Raw genomic sequence first — 23,286 nt, forward strand, 5'->3', positions numbered from 1 at the left:
CTTCGACATGTTGAGGAAGTCCTTCTGGAAGAATCGGAAGAGTATGCCTCGTCGTTGTGCGGAATATTTGCGAGTTAGAGGAGGCCGTATCCATTATTAATTTTGCATTTTTGCTGCTTTTTCTGAATGTTTTCATTTGAAAAATAAAGAACATTATTTAAAAAAAATCATCAAAATCGGACCTGTTCTTCAGGATTAAGAAGTAAAAACTTTCACTGAGTCGACCATAATATGTGTTGTATATTTACCGCGCGTACACTAATTCTGCTGAGCAAGATTATGACAATTCTTTGCAATATTACATTATTATAATTATGTTGATATGCCTACAGAACAGAGCGCCCCTTCTTTCTACCCAGTAAAAAGATTAAAATACTTTGCAACATTACGTTATTTATTACACATAGCATATCTGAAATACAATACTTGCAAAAACTACTTAACGTTAATTATTATTTATTTATAATACAGTTATTAAAAACACACTTATTTAAAAGAATTTATGAATCTGACGGGAGTGGCATGCAATTTTTATCTTTTAATCACTTTTGACAAATGACAGAGTAGTAGGACATTTTTATCGCGATAAACATTTTTGATTGGATGAAAGTAAGCGCTCTGATTGGCTGAACACGCACGTTTAATGTACGTGGGAATTAATCACAATTAATAAGTTGTCCATTACCTGATTAGATTTTTTAAATTAACAACGACTCTTTCAAAATGTATAAACCACTTGAATTGAGTACAAAACATATTTAACTAAAGTGGTTTCTTCTAATATGAATAATTATTATATTTTTTCTGTTCTAGGTTTAAGGGTTACTCCATACCCATCAGGAGCTGAAATTATTACATCAACATGTAGCCTGATGGTTTCAATCGACTCGTACTGGGTTGAAACTATTTGAAAATTTCTTAAAACATTTGACAAATATACCTTCATAGACATCATAGCAAACCGCATTCCTGAAAATATTATATTATATAATGCAATAATTAACAACACACTCTAAGCAATAACCAATGCAGTTTCTCGGAGGTATGCTGAAGGGCATGTAACAATAACGAGGTCTTTTTTCAACTTCTTCTGGTTTAAACCGGTCTGGATCAAATTTCAATGGATTTGGCCAATATTTTGCACTTCTATGAATGTGGTGTACAGGAATTAACAAATTGCTGCCTTCAGGGATCACAGTGTCACGTATGACAACATCTTCTAAAACCTTTCTAAACAAAACTGGACCAACGGGAAATAGTCTCATCGTTTCTTTGATAACACATTCTAAATAGACCATACGGCTCAAATCGTCTAAAGTTGGTTCTCGAGTGTTGTTTTCAAAAATGTCCAACATTTCTTGGTAAGCCCTCCTTTGAACGTCTTGATGCATTGCTAACATAATCGTGGTAAAGCTTAATGTAACAGCTGTCGTATCGCTGCCGGCTATTATCATCGTCACTGTCTCTTCGACCAATTCCTCGTTGCTCCATTTATTTTCTTCTTCGGTAACTTTTATTAAACAACTTAAGAAATCTTTGTATTTAGTGTCACCACAGTTTTCATTTTCCAAAAGTTGTTTCTTCCTAAAAACAATCTAAAAGTGACTGTTTAATTTCTAGAACATTTTTTTAAATTATACTAACCTCCCTAACAAAAGCGAAAGCTTTTGCACACAATTCAGCTACTGCGTTTTCAGATCCAAAAAGTTTCCAAACAATATCAGAATGATATAATGGATTTAAAAGACGGTTACCAATTAAAGCCTGTCCTCTGAAACAGAGCGAGACTTTGCAAAACTACTTATTATTTAATTCATTATGATTATTACTGAGCTAGCCACCTCATGAATTCGTCTTGTTGATTCCACTCGGAAGAGTCAACACCAATACATGTGTCTGCAATAATACTATTAAAGAGTATTCCAAAACAGATTTCACTCACCGCAAATAGTTTTTAAAGTGCAATCACCGTATCGTTTAAAAATATCGGTTTGAATATTTGCATAATTCTCTTTTAAGTCGATGATCAAACTGTTTGAGTGTTTGATAATAATAGCAAAATATGAATTGAGAATGGTTTGGTTAAAAGTTTGATTAAGTATTTTTCTGTGAAGCCCCCATGTTGACACTATAAAATAGTTAACCAGTGCAAACAATGTTAACGATTACATAACGAATCTATGACGCACGTTTAGCTGTCAAAATTCCATGACCCAATGCCGGTTTAAGAAATTCATACATTTGCTCTTTTGCAAGACACCGTTTCATCAATTTTTCGACATCTTCAACTTCAGAAATCATGACATAAAAATGTGAGCCGAACCATATTTTTCCTATAGGTCGGTATTTTTCAACCAATTCCATTGTTTTCGTAAAATGCGCTATAACAAAATCGTTAGGTATTTTCTTCCCAAAGTATACATCAGTTTTTTACCATCTTTGCCCTTAAGAAAAGGATGAATGGTCCCCAAGAACGGCAAACCAAAGGGACCCTCTATTTTTGCCGAGTAGTAGTAAATTCTTCGTCTTTTCCAACAATATTTTATAAGAAAACCAACCACAAAAATTAACAGTAAAGTTAACAGAAGGTTGCCAATCGTAAAATATTCGCCAAGAATCTCCATTGTAAGCTATAATAAACGCAACAAGAGTTTTTAGTCGAGAAGCATTTTCATAGACCTAACTTTAAAAATGTTTTCATTTTTCAAAATGTGTATTTCAGTAAAAGAAAAAATATTTCAAGTTGTGTCTGGGTTTATGATAGCTGAAGGAGGGTGAGACATACGCTTACAGAACGAAGACATCCAGAACTATACAGGGTGTCCCAGAACTGGCTCCCCAGAAAAAACAGGCATGTGCCGACAACAAAAAAGACTCTAAATTGACTAAAATAAATTTTCTGCTAGCTCAAATTACCGAGTTACAAAGTTTTCAATTTCACCAATCCCGGAAGCTCGTCCTCAGGTATTACTAAAAAATCCGATCGGTTGCTAAACAACAACAAAAAATCTCTGATATCGCACAAATCAATAAAATGTTTGGGCAACTGGAATTTTGACGTTTTCCGATATAAAAATTCGTTGACGTTTATCTGTCATCAACATCAAGACTTGACAATTGCAAAATTCGAAATAAAACAATAAAAATGGCGATTCTAAAAAGAACCATTTATTTAAATAGGTAACAATGTTAAAGCAGATGTTCGAAATGACCACCATTCATTTATATGCACAATTGTGCTCTACGTAACAAACTTCTTGTAGTAGCGTTAGTTATCATTTCTTCAGTAACTGAAACAAAGCCTCCTGAATTCAAACTCTCAGATCAGCCTCTGAATTTATGGGCCGCCGATAAATGATTCAGATCTGGAGACCTGGCAGGCCAATGATGCGGTCCTCCTCGACCGATCCAGCGCTGTGGATATTGGTTATCCAAAATTTCCCGAACGTTTCTGCTAAAATGTTGGAACCAGTCATTTATGCGATAAGCAAGAGGTACAATTTCAAGTAAATCAGGTAGCTCCGTTCCAATGAACTGAGCATATCTTGCCCCCGTTAATCTTGCGGGGAATTCAAACGGTCCAATCTAGAGCCGGGGATTCGGAATTTTAACAAATGGAAGGATCCACCACGCTTATACTTGCCAAACGATCGCCCAATAGCCCAGTCCACAAATTAACAGAAAACCTATGTTGAAAACCTCTGAGAAATAATTCTCTTGGATTTTCCTCTGCCCAGATATGAACGTTGTGATAATTGGAACAACCTTACCGGCAAAATAGCGACTCATCAGAAAACAGTATCCGTGACAAGAAGTGTAAAGCATCGTTTTGGTTTATTAACCATAGATAAAAGTCTCGCCTAATTGGATAATCCTCTGGCAGAAGATGTTGTACTCGTGTATAGTGGTATGGATGCCTCCTATTATCAGCTAGAACTCTCTGCACCGAACTCTTGGATACACCCATTTCACGAGAAACTGTTCGAATACTCCGGGTGCCGTCTTCCTCAAAGACATTTAGTACGGCTTCCTCGTGTTCGACAGTCCTTACATTTCTTGGAGCACCCCTAACTTCTTCTTCGAACTGGCTGCATCTGACCCGTTTCTCGACCCCGAGCGATTAATTTCAGGATTGTTTTGTCTTTGTGGAAATTGTCACGGTACAACCTTACTGCTTCACGTGCATTGTTCCCACATCGCGCAAAATTAAGAATCATATCTACGTACTCAGAGGAAAAGTACATGTTAAATGATACACTTGAATTAAATATTGCAGCGAAATTCTATAACAAATGTCAAACTGACGTAAACAATCATTCTAATAAATGTAGTGGACCAAATCAAATGGACAGAATTATAGAGGTTTACGGATAAAAAGGAAACCTAGGCAACGCAAAATTGCGATTATTCCACCTTAATGATGCTCAACTCTAATTGGTCAACTTCAGAATGTCTTTTCTCGGTTATCATTTGAGATAGGACTTTTTTTCTTCAAAATACACGTTAATATATTCGCCCTAAGGCTCCCTTTTTTCTCTGGGGAGCCAGTTCTGGGACACCCTGTATGTGGAATATCATACTCTCCTTACGCAGGTATAGTCCAGATCTGATCTGGACATCAGATGCCTTGGTGATGATGATGATGATATGGGATGCAGCAATACCATTATTATATTGCTGCTAATTAGTGGATGAATTTCTTTGTTATTTCTTATCATTAGTTAGTTTACTAAATCTTAGAAATATAAACCATTTGCTTCCACTTAGCAATAAGGTTTCTGCTGAAATTTGAAATGCATTCCCCACATTGCATGCAATAAAATTACCCTCCTTCCTTTGTAATTCCACAGTGTTATTTTTTAAATATTTTCAATAATATGAAGAACGCGTGGTTTGGTACTTGTGGGAATAAAAACCATACAATTTCATGTACAATTTAATAAACACAAGTAAAAACTTTGTCTTCAAAAACAAATAAATGAAGGTATTCCCAATATTAGACGTCAAATGTACTGTTGTATTCAAAAAAGTCGCGTACACCTATTATTTGCCTGCGTAAGTTATTCAAAAATGCCAATAGCAAAAGTTTCTGAACAAGAAAAGTGGGAATTTAGTGCAGTCTATGCTACGAGTACGTAGACTAAATGCGGGTATAAATGCAAACGGCGCCACAACTAAATATTAATGTAATATTCAAATAAAATTATCTAAAAATTAAAACATAACCTGTCTTATAACTTTTGTCAAAATGACAAAAAAGCCCATTTTTAAACAATACAAAAACCTATAAAAATTGTTTACTAGATTTAAATGGTTTTCCAATTTTTTTAGTACAAGGGTACATTATAAGTTATTAGAGAAGAGATTTTCTGAAATATTATGCTGCCAGTTTTTACGCCCTTAGAATAGTTATTTACACTACGAGAGAGAAAGGTAAAGCTTTTGTTCACGCGAATTGCATGTTGGACGATGCAATTCAAGTGAACAAAAGCGGCCTTACTCTCGAGTGCCGTATTTGGTTTCGTTCGATACCTGACATAACTCCTTAAAAAATAAGTCTGTAACTTTATATTCAAAATTTTAAATTAAATTAAAATAAAATAAATAAATCACATTTTCGGAGAGATCTGTTGCTATGGAAAAAAATAAAATTCAAAATAAACAAAGTTTTGTAAAGTCAATAAAGAGATTGTGTACACGTTCTGGAAATAAATGTTGAAGAATTCTCTGTTCCTGGAAGAGGTAAGTGCCGCGAAGTACCAAATGGCATAGTACACACGGGATTGTATTTAGTGAAAATAAAAATATAATAAATGAAGGTAGAAGACATTAAATAAATGATTGAAAATATGAAAAATATAATAAAAGAGGGTAAAAGACATATAACACAAAAATTAATAAATATTTAGAACTCTCCGTTGCTATGAGAAATCTTTGGTGTTTAGAAAAAATTTCGATTTTACCACTTATAATTTCAGCAACGGGAAGAGTACCGCAATCTCTTTTTAAAAATTTAAAAATTTTGGAGAACACATTGGTGGTTGAAATTCAAAAAGGTATATTATTATACTCATGTCATATCGTGAGGAAATTCCTTAATATTGACACAGAACATAAAACACAAAAAAGTCAAAATGTGGAGGCGAGACGCCGGTAATTATGTTGATAAGTACTGCACTATTACTTGATAGTATTATCCGTAATAGTGTAGGTATGTACTCCGGCAAAATTGCCGTGCCGGCGGGTGGTGGAGGGTTATGGAGAATATTAAAATATTAGAAAAGAGGGTGAAAGATTTAAAACAAATATAAATAAATGCAAAATATTTATTTTCTCAATGAATTATTTTATTAATTTTTCTTTTCCTTGAGACGGAATTGTTTTTTAGATCATAGTTGAGAGTTCTTATTCTAAAATACATTCTTGATCTGAAAAATGACTGTTTAACTTAATCGAGACAGGGGATCGTTTTAGCTTGATTTAAAATACATTTTCTAAATAGGTTTTGGTGATTGCCAATTAATCACCATTTGTGTCATGAAATATTTTTTCCATTTCCTACATGTGCAGCATCAGTTCCCGCAATCTCTTGTTCTACTTTAGCTGAACTTCGTTTTAACGCCCTTTGACTCCTAGAACTTGTACTTACTGATTTTCCCTCTGATTTTCCTTTATGCAAAAATAAGGAAGGAACGACATCAAATTTTAATGTTCTTCCATATTTGGGTGATAATTTTAAAGTTCATTTCGAAGATTTCTTACAAAACATTGTTTCTCAAAATGTCGTGAACAAATTCTTGCTGTATTAATGTTAAAAATTGTCCGCACGGCAACAGGCGTTCATCCACAATTTCCTTGTAACTCCTTCTTTAGGAAATGAAAAAACTTTATGAATTTGTCAAGTGTTTTACTCTGATTGTCACTATTACAGCAAAAAACCGCACACCCCATATTATTTTGATTTTTAATTATTATTTTTAAATATAAACGTGAATTACTATACGCACAGTTTAAGAACAATCTATAACTTTGCTTTGTTTACTCTCATGCTGACGTCAGAGCCGCCATGACACATGCTCAATATCGTACCTCTAGAATTATTATACCATGACCAAATGGTGCCTACGAAATCAAAAGTACGGATGGATGCTTCAGAAAGTTGTACTGATGACGGTGGCTGTCGTTGTGATGAATTAGTTAAAATGATGAATTGTTATAGTTATACTAACCCTCCACTACCCGGTGGCACGGCAATTTTGCCGGAGTACATACACTATTACGGATATTACTATCAAGTAATAGTGCAGTGCTATTCAACATAATTACCGGCGTCTCGCCTCCACATTTTGACTTTGTTGTGTTTTATTATGTTCTGTGTTAATGTTAAGGAACTTCCTTATTATTGGTATGTAATTATTTTCAATATACAAATTCTTTTTCATAAAATCGAATTTCAATTATGCGTGAGCGAAAGAGAATGAGCGAAAGTGAAACTTTCACCCACTGATAACCATGGATACAGACTCACTTTCTAGGGAGGTATCGAACAAATTAATAAACCCTTACCTAATATTTATTGTATTGGGTGATTCAAAATGATTGTGGATAAGTATGACAAGTATGTATGAAAATGTATGTGGCAACTGAGTGGGTAGGATAGGGTAGGAGGATTATTTGACAGTTCATAGTCGCGCAGTTTTGAAAATTGTCAAATCAATGTGCAATGATATAAAAAAAATCAAATACACGCTTATGAAATGTCATACAAATGTCAACATTACCCGACCCACACAGCACAGTTGCCACATACATTTTCGTACATAGTTGCCATACTTACCCACAATCATTTTGAATCACCCAATAGTTTCGTAACTACCACAAAAACTTACATACGTCGTACACGATCTTTGAAAGAAAATTAAAAACTCGATCATATTTGAAAGAGAATTTGATTAGATCGCACTTTTGTTTAATTGTTAAAAACTGTTTACCATGTTTGTTAAAGGGAGCTCAATTTTAGGAATGTTTTTGTTGTAATTAAAAATCTGTACACTAATCAAGCACTTTGGACGTTTGTCTATACACTTAAACTAAAGTAAAAGTACCTAAAGTCAAGTTCATTAGCATTACTATCCATTCACTAGATAACAAACAAGGTTGGCAGAGTTACCTTCTACTAAATACTTTTTGCTTTATCTGGTTGTACAGCTTTAATCTTTGTTCACACTTCATAGGGCCAATTTTTATAGGTTAGAGAGTTACTCTCACTGCATAAAAGATGCTTTATATTTAGTGTTAATTTATTTTATCTACGCTGCTTCGATAATACCTTAAACCCACACTTATTTACAGTCATTTGAGTTGCGTAATGTAGTTTAATACCACACTGGTTGCATTACGTAACGCATTTTTATTTAGAACCAAACAGATAAAATTTATTGAAAGGTAACAATACAAAAGAAAAGGTACTTGTTATAATAGTAAATTATATCATTAAGAGCAGAAGTGTTTTTTTTGTGCTAAGCCCAGAGAGTGAAGACCGAAATGCAGTTGAGGTCGACAACTGGGCGCAGCACAAGAAGAGCTTCTACTCTAAATGATATAGACTATTTTATCTTCAAACGGATCACAAAAAAAATCGAACAATAACTTACTTATTTATTTTTCTTTTCCTGCAATTACAATCTTCAAATTTTAAGGTACTAGTAATTTCTACTTACCTTGTTATTGATAGTTGAAGTTTCGATAATTACTAATTAATGATAAGTGGCTTTCAAAAACAAAGCAATTATTAAATTGTAGTAAGTGATAACATTGAGAAGCAACTTACCGTAAACTCTACAATGCTATCCCTTCTATCTGATGTACTTTCTGCAAATTTCCACGTAAAACTTTCCCAAAATGGTGAATGATCGCGATTTGCAATTTTTAGTATCCTAACTTTTATTACGATAACAGAGACAAAATCTTCGATATCTCTCTACAATAATAAATAAATTTACAGTGTGGAAATTACTTATGGAATAAATTCAGTAATTTCAAAACTAATGACATTTGTCAAAAACGCTGAAACAGGTCAATTTTTATTTTTCATTGTGCTTATTTTAAATTGCTCATCCATTTTTGAGGTATGACGTCATCACCAATTTTTTTTGAATGACAACACTGACTTTTTTCTTCTTTTTCTGATAGACCTTACTACTACCTAAACGATTAATAAAAAAAATTGGTACCTTAGATAACAATTTTTTTGAGAAAATGACAAATTTTACTTCAAAAATTTAATTTAATTTTTAATGTAAAAATTTTAATTGACTTTAAACAGAAACAAACAAATATCTAAGGTTAACAATAAAATGTAACGCAAATGTTGAAATTATCCCCCGCCAACTTTTGGCACTGTACGTACACCGCGCTCAATAATGTCAGGGCTGATTTGTTCCATTTCAGCGCGAATTCATAAATCATAAATCATAAGTCATAAATCTTCTAAATTGTTTGGTCGACAAATGTCATTAGTTTTGAAATTACTGAATTTATTCCATAAGCAATTTCCACACTGTATAATTCTCCCTCTAGCGAACTTAGAAATTTTACCTTTTTTTTTGCCTTTCCCCTTTCACCTAACAGGCCTATCAGGTACCTTTTACGGTCGGCTTGGTTTCTCATTTTTTCCTTTGTGGTGCGGCGAGGCTCCGGGGTACTTTCCCCGGATACCCACGCCCACCCTCTCTCCTCTCCTTTTTCTGGACGACACAACACGAATACCACAACACACAACATCCATGGGAGGCCCATCCGGCCTGGGATTTGAACCCTGCTGACCTCGCGGTGGTGTCGGGAGAGTGTCGCTCTTCCCTCCACTACCCTACCGTCAGCCCCTACTAGACATACACACACATCCATGGCCCGGCGGAGTTTCCTTCCTTCGAAAAAATCCTCCCCCTTCGGTGGGATTCGAACCCACTAGCGCCGGGACCGCGACCTCGGAGCACTGTCTCCGACAGCTATGCGGCCACCAAGCTACCTTTAGAAATTTTACCTATGTAGCCAGAAACTTTGCATCGGGAGCAATTATGTAGAAATCATACACTTTTCGCCCAGGACTGTGGTTGGATTAGATCTACATTGAGTTTGCCGCGATCTGCATCAATTTTGGAGCCGTCGCCCTGCATTTCGTTTTAGAACAGTTCACACTCACTTCAGATATTCGCTGAATACAACAAACGTCATCCAAACGTAAATAGCAAAATATTACATGACAATCTTGCGCTATTTTTGACATTTTTTTCACATCTGATCTGACATCAGTGGACACGCCCACAAGTCTCACAGCGCAAATTGAGATCAGTGCCAAAATTGGTTGATTTTCAAAAACCGTTTATAATTTTTTGTTGATGTTATGTTTCCAATATTGTAACAATGTCTAAAAACTTTAATAAAAGCTTACGCATATTGGTTTTGGTTCAAAAAGAAAATTATCTGTCAAAATAAGATGCATCTAGCGTGACCATAAAAAAGACTCAGTTGCAGATTTTTCGTTTGAAAAGACATTGCCCGGAAACTAATTAGTAATTACCTAGGATGGTAAAATCAATCACATGTCTGACGATTAGATCATCACGGATTTACCCACAGGTGTCATCTCGTCGTGTTATGTGTTGCATATTTACGAAATCAGTGAGATATTTTGCTACTGTCACTGTGCATTAGTTGTAATAACTCGCAGTTCACTCGGATTTCCATAGGAAGCGCACAGGGTAGCATGACCGGTCAAGATTATTCGAATACGGTAAGTTGCTTCTCAATTTACAATTTAATAATTGCTTTGTTTTTGAAAGCCACTTATCATTAATTAGTAATTACAGTGCTACTGATTTGTGATCATACGGAAAGTAGTGCACATAAGTCACCAGAAAATATCTTTCTCCACAACTATTAAAGAATAAATGCATTCTTGTGGGATATTCAACGAAAGAATGATATCAATTCCACACCCAATGACAGAATATACTAAAACCCACGGCTGACGGCCAATCCATCCCTCCTATTTACATTCTATCACCGGCAGATCGCCAATCGGATGCATTTGTATAGTACTCCCATAACTCTAACGTTTTATGATAGGCAATTCTAATAACGAGGGGATTAGTATTTGACACCTCCTAGTACGAAAAGGCGCACTTCGTCCAAGAGAAACTACCTGGTACCGTCTGTCCTCTTTCTAAATCCAGAGCCTCCAGGGTAAAGACCCACCCTTAAAGGTCTGTTTATGTACGGCCATTTCCTAATTCTTTGTTAAGCTGTTTAACTTCATAACGATATTGCCGATAATAAAACGTTAGAGTTCTGTGAGTACTATAAACAATAAGTCGCGCATCGCGTAGCAACCGCTAAATGAGGCACACTTTTAATTGTCAAATATTAAAAGTCAAATTAAATTTTCCTTGGTATAGTCGTGAAGAAAGTATAGTCTTCAACTCGCGTATAATGGCTCGTCTACGACTCGTGTTGAAATTTTCGTCCTCTTGAATAATAGCCATCATTATACGCTCGTTGAAGAATGTACTGTTCATTTATGTGTTCCAAGAGTAATATGATAATTAAGTTTATAAGAAAATACTATGACATTTTTTTCTATCTAATGGTTGCTAATTTTTAATATTTTATACTAGGAATGGGAATTTTGATGTATGACAATACCTACCCAGTACGCTGTTGTGGTTTTGTCAGTGATAATAAGCGATAAAAGTTTCTAGTTAATTGTGTGAAGGACATTCGATAATCTTATCGCGACTTGTAGGTACTACGGAATTATGTCATTTACGTTTTTCTGTATTTTAACTGTTAAATTTTTACTCGTACAAATAATAAAAAATTACATTATGACATAAAACAGGATCTTATTGTTAGAATAGTATTGCATTGACATTAAAATAAAACGGTTTTTTTCAGTGATGTAACAAGCATGCAATAATTATTCCCAATATTATATGTTAGCCATGAGGGAGACCGATGTAATAATTTCTTTAGGGTGAATGTTTTACAATGTATTAGCGCAGAAATTTCAAAATTACAGTACGAAGTAAATATGTATTTTTTATATATTTTTTAACGATTTTAATATAAATTGTCCGCAAAAAGTAGAAGTTTATCAAGCGTCACTAGATGATATTGTGTTATTAAGTTTTATTTCAATAATCAACATTCTTTAAAAATTCAAAGTTATCACCCGGAAATATTTATTGATGAAATTGATAAAATTAGATCTGATAACGAACTTTGTAAATAACCTTTACCTATTTGCCGATACAACTTTGTTACTTTATAAAGGTAGCTCCGTTATTTATTGTCCGATTTTAATAAGCAAAAAAAGCAATAATTTTTTTTTTCAAAATTAATTGTAATGTCAAATAAGTGTCAACTTTGCTTTTTTAAATACTAACATATATATTTTTTTTATTCTGGTAGACAATTTTTTCCTGATTTCTGATGTCTAACACGTTGACTTTTGTGCAATAAAAATTCAAGAAAATAGCCTGTTTGCGGTAGGAAATTTTTTGCATTAAAGAAAATCATTCTTTTGTAGCCTTTGCTTTGAGCTAATAAATAATAGTATATTATGATACAAGTTTATAAGGAAGCCTTTAAAGCACGCGCGACGAGTTTAAGAGCACGACGCGTAGCGGAGTGCTTTTAACGTCGCAAGTGCTTTAAAGGCCCTTATAAACGTGTATCGTACGCTATTTTTTATTATACCTGCACTACAATCTGAAAATTATAAAAAAAAAGTAAATCGAAATACCTTTTCCGAGGTAGTCTGTGTCATTAATCGTTGATATAGAAATGGTCAATTGTTGTTGTTTCGTTGCTATCATAAATCGTATGTCAATGTCTATTTATCATTGTTCAAAATGTAGGTGAATTTGTTGTTACCTAAGCAACCCTTAAAGCTTTAGTGTTTTAAAGGCCCTTTTTCGCACGCATTTAAGTGTCAAAAACAGGGATTATGATTCAGGTATAATAAAAAAAGTTTTATTACGTTATGATGTTTTAGTAATGAATTTGAAAAAAATCAAGCGCGCCGTGGAAAACAATGACAAATGTCCATTCTTCGTTCGAAGAATGACGAAATGACATTTACACATTACATTGTCATTGTTTTCCACGGCGCGCTTGATTTTTTTTTCAAATTCATTAATAAAAAATCATAATCAGAAAAAAATATCTACCAAAAAAACAAATAAAAAAATAAATGTTTCCATTTAAAAAAACAAAGTTGACACAACAATTAATGTTGAAAAAATACAGGTGCTTAAAAAATGGCGACACAACGCCATTGTCCACTATTCAGAGACACCTTCTTAGCATGGGAAATATGTTAAAAAGAATCCATCTTGTTATTTGTAACCAATTCTTAATATTTCAACAAGTTTAGTAATGAAATACATATTTAAAATGATGTTCAACAATAATTTTTATTTAAAATCAATAAATAGTACCTTTATATCAAGTTTTATTTTTCATGTTTTACACAAAAATCATAAAACTGATCTGGCAACCAAGCTATTAATTAGGTAAGTAATTGCATTTAGTTTCCTACCTATGAATTTACTTTGACTTACCTATTTGTAATGTTTGTTTAACCATTTTATTGCTTTTTTCGTTTATTAAAATCGGACAATAAATAACGAAGCTACGATTTGCGGCGTTTTTTAGGAAACAGCCTGTATACCTGGAAAACAAGGTCAGAAGTATTTTAAATGACTTTTTCTAACACTAATATCTTATACTGTTTCCATGGTGCATTTGAGCTCACACCTTATGTTTCCCATAAAATACGCTTTTCTCTATAAGACACGTCGTCAATAGCAACGTATCTTATAGAGTCATAAAATACGCTCACACATATTATTCAAGTAACATTTTATTCATCATTTTTACAGTAATTATCACAAAAGTAAAAAGTACAATTATTGAATTGGAACTGTCACATTAGCTTCGTGCTCTTGTTCCTAACATCTTCTTCTTTAACTTCTGCTGTTTCATCCAATGCAAGTGCCCGGCCATCGAAAACTGGCAATCTTTACATTTTCTTCAAATGATTCTTGCCGTAGTGTGAATTAACTTTTAATGAAGTTCAACACACTTACCCCATATCAAGAAAAGCCAAAATGATCTTCCGTTACTTCCGTGATGCTTTTTTTATTGTTCCGGCCTTGAAACGAAACATACACCTTTTCGTATGCACTTTTAGACTTCATTGGTAACAAATTGCCCCTTTTTTCTTATTTCTTCTGGAACGTTTTGGCACATTTCAACGATGAAAATTGTTTTTTTCCAAATTTGTTGATATTATTACCATAGTACCCACGGCAACCTCCGCATTTTGTGTATTGTGACGCGCCTCGAATAATTTCTGAATTTATTAAAATTTCTGATAAGATGTTAGTGTTAGAAAAAATCTTGAAGACAGCGCGTGTTTTATAGTTTAAAAATCTCGATCTATTAAATCCTCGCTCCCTGCGGTCGCTCTGATTTAAACTACGATCTCGATTTTTAAATCGTCTATAAAACACTTGTTGTCTTAATAGCTAAAAAAGATACTAGTCTTTTGCTGAATTTTAATCTGTATCCTCTCGACGTAACATTACGTTTTAATTAATACCAATCATCTTGTTAATCTAAAAAGAAGTACATACTTTGTGAAGCTAATTAACAAAGCGTTTTTGTTATTTTTATAAATAATTTATACATTTATAAACATTAAATTAACCAGTGAAAATGTAGCATGACACAAGGCATTCAAACATAAAACGAATATTGGATTTTACCGTATTTTCGATAAAACCAAAACTGATAAAACCTATTTTCAACTGATTAACTTTATCTTTATTTAATGATAAAACAAACTTGAGACTATCAGACGGTAAATTGAGATGGATCACTTTTTTAGTGTTTGAGTTGGACTGTGTGGTTACAATTTATTTCCAATGTTCTTCATTCGTTGCTTTAAGGTAACAATGCTATGTCAAATTTATACTGCTTAATACAAAATAATCAAATTTTCCATATAAATTTGTGTTTTAATAATATAAAATATTTATTATATTATTATACTCGTATTTACACCACTCGTGTAAAAACGTAAGATTTAAACAGCTGATCTGTGATCCTTAATCCGCAGTGCAGCGAAAATTGCAAAAATTATTATCAAAAGACATTCGTTTAGTATTTTTGTAGGGACCACAAAATTTTAAAAAATCGTTGTAGGTTCCAGGAGTACGGTAAGGTAAACTTTCTATGGAGTTTCATTGGACTGCATTTTCGTCGGACTATAGATGAAAATGCAAAAATAAATAGGATTTTCAAATGAAATGTCTTTTGATACTGCTATTTTAATTTAAAATTCTTAGGGAGAAGTATGTATTGACTTTGACGCATGTCAGAGTCCTGATAAGTGATAACTGATAACTGATAAGTGATAACACATGCCAATCCAAACCGATGACAACTCAAAATTCCTATTTTCTGCCGGACTAGGCCGGCAAGACACGTGTTTCTGGACGATTTCGAAATCCGTGCATGGCTCGTTAAAAATGTTTTTCTATTTACAGTAACATACAGTCGGGAGCATTAAATCTTGGTCGTCAAGGTCATTTTGAAATTTGCCCATACTGTCACAAATTAAAAATTTTGCCTGCTTAGTTAGGGCCTATGTCAATAAAACGTCAATCAAAAAAAATTGTCCAAATTTTATTCAAAACATACAAAATTATGGCCACATTATCGTATTTTAGAGTAAAAATGATTTCTCTGAAAGAGACGGATTTGTCGGAAGCTAACGTGGCAGCCCAGTTGGGACTTCCAAAAAGTTGACAAGATCTTGACAAGACCAATAGGCTCGTTTATGAACACACTATACGGAGAAAGGATCACAAATCAGCTGTTTAAATCTACGCTTTTACCCGAGTGGTGCGTTCTCAATCGATTCTCCAACGCCAACTTTGAGGTAAAATTTAAATGAATGCACGATATTAATTAACATTTATTGTTTCAGTAAAGGCTCTAAATTGTCTTCTTACTGTCTATTATACTGCCCTTCATCATTGTTTTAATTGATTTTTCAATCATGGCGACTAAGGTAAGAAACAATCACCTTATTAATTTTATTTGGTAGTTGGCACTACCAGAAAAAGTAACCAGGAGCGGTTATAAGGTATTTGGAATTTATGACAAATTTCACACTAAAGTACAGTTCAATCATAAATTCTAAGCGACCTTAAGTTTGACAATCCACATCTAAAACGTTTCTACTATAGATATCAAATGTGTAACGCTGCTTGATTCTGTTTATGATTTCCAGAGTTTTGTGAATATATGATTTTTTTCACATAATCATTAAATAAACAAATGATGTTTTTCAATGGTAGGATTTTTATTGAGTCACTGAATAATATTGTCAAAGTTCTCATCTTTTTTATCTACAGCGTGTTTCTGAAATAAGGCATTAATTTTAACTGGTAATAGAACTCATCAAAAGGAACAACTTTTCTCTCTGCAATTTTGGCGAAAAGCGTTGCGTAATGGCTTAAAAAAATAGGAAAGATTTTCCTAAAACCGTTCATATCTCCAAAACTAAGCTACCTAAAAACCTGAAACAACCAGATTCTTAGGAAGTGGATTTTTTGCTATACGGGTAGATTTATTTGAATTTCGATTTCTGCGTTAAAACACGTTTTCTGGATGAAAATGGACGTTTTTTCCATATTAGCGCTGATCTCAATTAGCCATTGCAGTATTTAGTGGCGTAGGGCTATTTTAGTGAAAAATCTCTCCATTTTTTTTTTTTTGCAATTAAACATCGTTTTTCGGCAAAATGGTAGATAGAAAAGTTGTTCCTTTTGACGAGTTCTATTACCAGTTAAAATTAATGTACTTATTTCTGTTACACGTTGTATATTTTTGAATATACATTCGGAATAATTAATGAATAAATAATAAATCAACTTAAGTACATAATATTTTTGGTTTACAATACAAACATTTCGGAATATTAATTTTGGTAATTATATAAATCTAATAAAGGAAGAAACAAGTTTATATTTATATATATATCTATGTGTTTTATCACCATTTAAAACTTACTGTTTATATTATCAAACAGTCCCATGAGAATGTTTTTAATGATAAATCAAATTTCAACGTACCAACTTGCATATTTGTGTCTATATACCTATTTGTGTGTTTGTTTTAAAAAGTTCAATAAAGAACGTTTATAAATTTGCAATGTTGGTACTCCTAAATATAAGGAATATTTAGTATTTTAATTAAAAGAAAATGTTGCTTGTAGAACACACCTGGTCTTGGGGTTGAATACGAAATTCTCGTTCCTGCATATCTCGCATTAAAGCTCAACAATGAAGATATTCAAGACTATACAATTCAAAGCAATGTAAAGAATTTTGGGAATATGGATGACGTCGTAATAGACATATCGATGAAAGACAAGAAAAAATTTGGCTTTGCCATGCAATTGAAACACAAAGACAATGACAGCAAAAAATTATCACCTGAAAGTTTCGAGACCGCAAATGGCCCTTTTAGTCTGAAGAGATATTGTCAAGCTTTTAAAAATCTAAATCAACGAAACAGACAGTATCAATTTATTCTATTTACAAATGCTGAATTTGATCCAGAAAAAGCAACGAAAGTAACCAATTTCAACATGATCAAAGACGTCCGTTGTAATGAAAATATGTTTTTTAACACCAGTTCTAAAAAAGAAAATGCATACAGATTTGAGGTCAACGATAAAACGCCAAGTGATAAAGAAATAACGAAATCGGACTACAAAGAGTTTTTCTCACGATTTACGATTTTCGTTTGTCAAAAGAATTTTAAAGATCTCGAACGAGCAGTAATTAAGATTTTGGAAAACGAAACCGCAGCCATGAATTACACGAACCTTTTCAGAAAATGGCATCAGGGCAGATTCACAAATAAAACTATAAATAAAGCGACTGTAAATCTTCATCTTATTGATATTTTTCTGTCTCCATTCATTAGTTCTAATAGTGATCTTCTTACTGATGAATATGAAGAGGAGAACTTATTTCAAAGAGTTGTTGAAGAATTTGATATAGTTCTAATAAATGATTCATTAAAAAATTATGCTGACACTATGACAGAAATTTCTGAAGTAGTTATGAAAAAGTATAAATCTTTAGGAGAAGATCCCAATGTTTTAACCGACGAATGCATCCTGCGTGTAGCTAAAGAAAATAAGATAATTGAAAGAAGCGTTACAAGTTTGGCACCAGAAGTGAAATTGAAAGTGTTGCAGTATTTTTTCGAAAAACAACTCGTTATCGATTTCAACACCATTTCAGAAAAATTGATTTATAAAATAATGCACATCCATCAACTAAGAAGTAAAATAAAATTTATTTTGATCGGTCACGGGATTCAGCCTGGAAAATTGTCTAGATTTAAAATTTTTGAAAATTTGAACAACTTATCAATTAATGAAACATTGTACAGAGATGTTATCCAAGAATGTCTTTTATCTCTACAGGGCCGGAAAGAGATCACGCTAGAAAAATTGACCGGTTCGATAGGAAATATTTGTGAATTTGTTGGAGCAAAAGAACTACTTCAAATGTTGAAAGGCAATTTTTTAGTTGGGAACGAAATAGAATTTCTTCCATCATATTACATAGATAGAAAAGTTTCATTTGAAGTTTTAGAAGCAGACCAAATTTTTGATAACAAATTTTTAAAGCAAAATTTAGTTGTTATTAATTTCGACGGAAAATTGGATTTGGTTCGAAATAAGTTACGTACACGTAATATCAACGTCATGGGTATTGAAGATTATTTAAAACTGACAAAAGTCACCAAGGAATCAGTAATTATATCAACAAATGAACAATGTTTCTTTGAATTACTTGGAGACATTTCCAAGAAAAACCGTAAGAGTTCACTATTGTGTTTAAGATTATTCGACGAGAGCAGTTTAACAGTTGTGATGAGTACACATAGCCTACCTACAAATCCTTCTTGGCGAAGAATATCTATTAAAGAAAACCAAATCTATGACAGTTTAACTAGACCCATCAATATTTTATGCGCCGATCCTGGAATGGGCAAGTCGACGATGTTGAAGAAATTAAGAAAGGAATGTGATTCAAAATTTTGGATAACCGCAATAGATCTCAAAACACATAATGAATTCTTGAAAACAAAACATGACATTAACGACCTTTTAGACTATTTATTGGAAGGAAACCAAGATGACTTTTCGGATCAGATTAGAAATATTTTTCGGTGCAAGAAAAAGGTGGTTTTCTTCTTTGACGGCCTCGATGAAATTGAAATCCAATATGCTGACAATGTTTTAAATTACGTTAAAGAATTATCTTCCAAAGGGTACTACATTTGGCTTTCTTCCAGAAAAAATTTAAAAGACAAACTAAAAGAACTTTTCGGTGAATTTATCATGGACATGGAGGAAGTTAACGAAGAACAACAAAAATCCTATATAAGGAATCGTTTGGAGAAAACATATGAATATGGAGAAATAAAAAACTTGGTCAAAAAAATTTTTAATAGCACTGACATCATCAACAACTGTCAGGTCTTGGGAATACCTCTACAGCTCTACATTATAACACAAACATTCCTCGACGACAGAGAACTGTACGATAATATTACAGAAAATATTTTCGTTTTAACAAAGATGTACAATTTATTTTTCCGGGGAAAATTCAAACACAATCGTGATAAAGAACATTCGAACAATCCACATTTAGACTTAACAGACATGGAAGACTGTCTAGAAAAATATGAACTCCTTGCTGTCCACTCTATGTTCGACGACAACGTCTTTCAAAAGCTGAATGTCGACATGAGACGCACTCGACGCTTTTTACACGAATTCAAATCAAATAAGGATCTTTTGGGAATTGTCACGAAAGTAAACACTGAAGGAAAAGCCGAGTTTGAACACTACACATACGGGGAGTACTTTGCTGCCAACTTTTTCGCAAATAACTTCGATAAAGCTCGAATTATTCAAAAAGAACTCTTCTCAAATAGATACAAAAATTTGATGATGATTTTTAATGTAATTCTTGCTGAAGAAAGTCCTTTACATTTGGCGCTGATCTACCAAAATATGGATCAATTTGCAAAACATGTTAAAAACAAAAATACGTACGACAAAGGGGGGCGAAATCCTCTACATATTCTGGCATGTAGTGAGCCAAGATTCAATAGTTCAACTCTATTTGCTTCTAAGTTTTCAGTTAAAACAGAAGATTATTTGAGAAATATCCGTATTTTAAAAAAATTAGCCGATCCCAGCAACAATAAATCTGACACATTATTCCAATGGACCCCTCTAGAATACGCTCTCGAAAATAATTATCTCGTTGCTGCAGAAGTGATCTTAAAAAGATGTGGATGTTCGCAGGAGTTATTTAAATATACTAAGAATTATCAGAACAATTCGGAATTTATCCATTTCTGCTTGACGCATGGCTGTAAAATTTTATTATCTTCAGTTATCAACGATAGCGTAGACACCAAAAATATTATTGAAGAAAACTTTTGCAATTTTATCGAACACACCATCCTAAACTGTTATTATAAAGAAAGTGGAACCTTACGTTATTTGATAGACACTTTTGGTGCTTCACACCGGTCTGTCAAAGGTAACAAATGCTTTGACGTGAATTACATAAATAAAGAAGGTCTGACACCTCTGCATTTGACTGTCAAACACAAAAAGACGTATGCCGTGAAATTATTGATCGAGAAAGGCGCTTCTGTTAATTTCGTAACAGTCAGTAATCAAACTCCGTTACATTTAGCTGTTAGCAATAGAGACATGGAAATCACCGAATTACTGATTCAGAATGGAGCATCTGTTAACGCTGCTACAAGTATCAATCAAACTCCATTATATTTGGCTATTGAAAATGACGACGTGGTAACAGCAAAATTATTAATCGAGAGAGGTGCATTTATTAATGCCGTTATAAATGGTAATGTAACTCCGTTACATTTGGTTGTTGCAAATGGAAATGTAGAAATAGCAAAATTATTGATCAATAAAGGGGCTTCAGTTGATGCAGTTGCAAGAAATAATAAAACTCCATTGCATTGGGCTGCTTACAATAAAAAAATGGAAATAGCAGAATTTTTAATCAAAAAAGGGGCATCTGTTAATGCCACTACCACGGATAATGAAACTCCGTTACAATTAGCTGTCATGGATGGAAATGTGGATATGGTTAAATTATTAGTCAAGGAAGGAGCTTTTGTTAATGGCGCTACAAATGACATTGAAACTCCGTTACATTTGGCTGTTAACAATGAAAATACGGAAATAGTAGAATTATTAATTAGAAAGGGAGCTTGTGTTAATGCCGTTACACATAGGAGTGAAACAGCATTACATTACGCTGCTTGCAATGAAAATTTGGATGTGGTAGAATTATTAATCAAGAATGGAGCATGGGTTGATGCTATTACAAAGAGTAAAAAGACTCCCCTACATTTCGCAGCTTACAATGGAAATCTGAAAACGGCTAAATTATTAATCGAAAAAGGGGCATCTGTTGATGCTATTACAAACAGTCATAAAACTCCGTTGCACTGGGCTGCATACAGTGGAAAAACAGAAACAGCCAAATTATTAATCGAAAAAGGGGCTTCTGTTAATACTGTTTCAAGTGATAATAAAACTCCCTTACATTTCGCTATTGACAATGGAAACCTGGAAACAGCCACACTATTAATTGAGAGAGGAGCATATGTTGATGCAAAGACAAATGGCGATCTTGCAAAAATCAAAATAAATCATGGAAAAAACCGTTTATGATCCGCCGTAAAAATTAACCACCTGCAAGATGCGTTGTCATGGCGGGCACTTAACAGGTAAGCCAACAACTAAGTTATAAAAATTGAGAGTATGATTAGGGAAACTTCTTTGAAGAATTTTCGTATAATTTTGGTTAAAGTGTTCAATAGAAAAACTGATTCTGTTTCAATTTTTCAGATCAACGTCATCATCAGAATTTGGAAAACCTACACTAAAGAAAAATGAAAATATAGATATTCCAATGCAGAAGAAAAAATGTACAGTTCTGCAATATTTTCAATTTTGGATGTCATGAACTGGGACTTAGATATATTGCATTATTGCCAAGGTGGATAACTTTTATTTGTACTTCCTGATGTAACGAAAAGTTTTTACTTGAGGGCACTTTTGTTATCTAGACACACCTATAATATTTACATTTTATATTTTTATTTGCACATAAACTTCTTTATCAAACCTGTACAAATATTTTTATTTCAAGATTTCATTTTGGGCCCGTCATTTTACACATTAAATTTATTTATTTGCTTTCATCCCTGGTCAACGAGATCGTCATTCCTGTAAACAAAGAAACCTAACAAGTTTGTTGGTGGTAGAAATGGCAAGGGGACAGTAACAATGATTAATTAAAAAATATCGGGAGGTGTTGAATGGTTGCTATTTATTTTCGATTGTTTATCGACTCCATGTGTTAAAATTTGTGAAGTTGGTGAAAAATGCAATAAAGTTGTTCTGTTCCTGAGATAATTCTTGAGGAAGCTGAAGAAGCAACTCTCCAATTATTGCGAAGTCCCGGGAACATTATGAAAAAGTATTTTCGGAATTTAATGAATGGATAGAAAAACGGGAGGTAATGACAATAAATGAGGAAGTCCTGTTATGGTATTTCTTAAATTTGAAGAAGAAGTATGCAATTTCATCCATGTGGTCGAAGTACTCGATGCTGAAGGTCGCTGTAAAGGTTAATGTTAATATAAATAAATAAAATGTGATTGATTTAAGATTGTATTGTTCATTATCCCACTAGTTGAATAAAGTAATTGCATTATTCTACTAGTGGATAAAGTGGTACTTTAGACGGTTAATATGTGTGGATAAAAATTCAATTGTAAAGTGATTGTGGATAAAAATAATTTATTGCTTTACTGTTAGCTCTCTTGGAGCCAGTTTTGTAATATTGTTTTATTCTGATCACTAAAAATAACAAGAAAATGGAAACTGGTCTTACTTTATACCCCCTTGTATTGAAGAATTTCAAGTCAGGTATCCGAACCCAATGGGTATTGATTATCAACAAGTTTATCAATGTATTAAAATTATAGTGGCTAATTTTAGAGAATCAGGATCCATCATTACGAAGAAGTCGGCTCTAGTTCGAATTCCTGAAGTGGTGCAAA

At 33.3% G+C, this 23,286-nt stretch overlaps 2 protein-coding genes and 1 long non-coding RNA gene across 6 annotated transcripts; 1 reads left to right on the forward strand and 2 right to left on the reverse strand.

The window, feature by feature from the left end:
• Positions 1–439: 439 nt before the first annotated feature.
• On the reverse strand, positions 440–8,160 carry LOC138128576 (cytochrome P450 4C1-like). Of its 3 annotated transcripts, none has more exons than XM_069044769.1 (8): positions 7,992–8,160; positions 2,435–2,630; positions 2,190–2,381; positions 1,943–2,128; positions 1,830–1,896; positions 1,645–1,771; positions 1,025–1,595; positions 440–969 (listed from the first exon to the last, which is right to left on the reverse strand). In XM_069044769.1, the coding sequence occupies exons 1-8, from the start codon at positions 7,992–7,994 to the stop codon at positions 794–796; spliced, it is 1,518 nt and encodes a 505-aa protein (XP_068900870.1). In that variant the 5' UTR covers positions 7,995–8,160; the 3' UTR covers positions 440–793. The 3 variants fall into 3 exon arrangements, with proteins under 3 accessions (XP_068900870.1, XP_068900871.1, XP_068900869.1); XM_069044770.1 differs by having other exon boundaries at positions 7,894–8,160; XM_069044768.1 differs by having other exon boundaries at positions 7,890–8,160.
• Positions 8,161–10,752: 2,592 nt separating this feature from the next.
• LOC138127657 (uncharacterized) lies at positions 10,753–22,345 on the forward strand. 2 transcript variants are annotated; one of them, XM_069043702.1, is made up of 4 exons: positions 10,753–10,792; positions 16,061–16,144; positions 17,354–21,945; positions 22,067–22,345. In XM_069043702.1, exons 2-3 carry the CDS (start codon positions 16,133–16,135, stop codon positions 21,887–21,889), a joined length of 4,548 nt encoding a protein of 1,515 aa, XP_068899803.1. In that variant the 5' UTR covers positions 10,753–10,792; positions 16,061–16,132; the 3' UTR covers positions 21,890–21,945; positions 22,067–22,345. The 2 variants fall into 2 exon arrangements, with proteins under 2 accessions (XP_068899803.1, XP_068899802.1); XM_069043701.1 differs by lacking the exon at positions 10,753–10,792 and adding an exon at positions 14,915–15,017.
• On the reverse strand, positions 13,910–14,633 carry LOC138127659 (uncharacterized). Its single transcript, XR_011158328.1, has 2 exons — positions 14,154–14,633; positions 13,910–14,095 (listed from the first exon to the last, which is right to left on the reverse strand). It is a non-coding gene; the product is annotated as an uncharacterized lncRNA (long non-coding RNA).
• Positions 22,346–23,286: the final 941 nt, after the last annotated feature.

Source organism: Tenebrio molitor, chromosome 4, assembly GCF_963966145.1.
Source record: "Tenebrio molitor chromosome 4, icTenMoli1.1, whole genome shotgun sequence".
Classification (NCBI taxonomy): Eukaryota; Metazoa; Arthropoda; class Insecta; order Coleoptera; family Tenebrionidae; genus Tenebrio; species Tenebrio molitor.

Excerpts from the sequence above, each read along its gene's own strand:
- LOC138128576 (XM_069044768.1), bottom strand. The coding sequence starts at position 7,934 with ATGATCGAGTTTTTAATTTTCTTTCAAAGATCGTGTACGACGTAT. Across the intron at positions 2,631-7,889 it reads AAAGATCGTGTACGACGTAT|CTTACAATGGAGATTCTTGG; the intron begins GTAAGTTTTTGT and ends CGTTTATTATAG. Across the intron at positions 1,897-1,942 it reads CACTTTAAAAACTATTTGCG|ACACATGTATTGGTGTTGAC; the intron begins GTGAGTGAAATC and ends GTATTATTGCAG.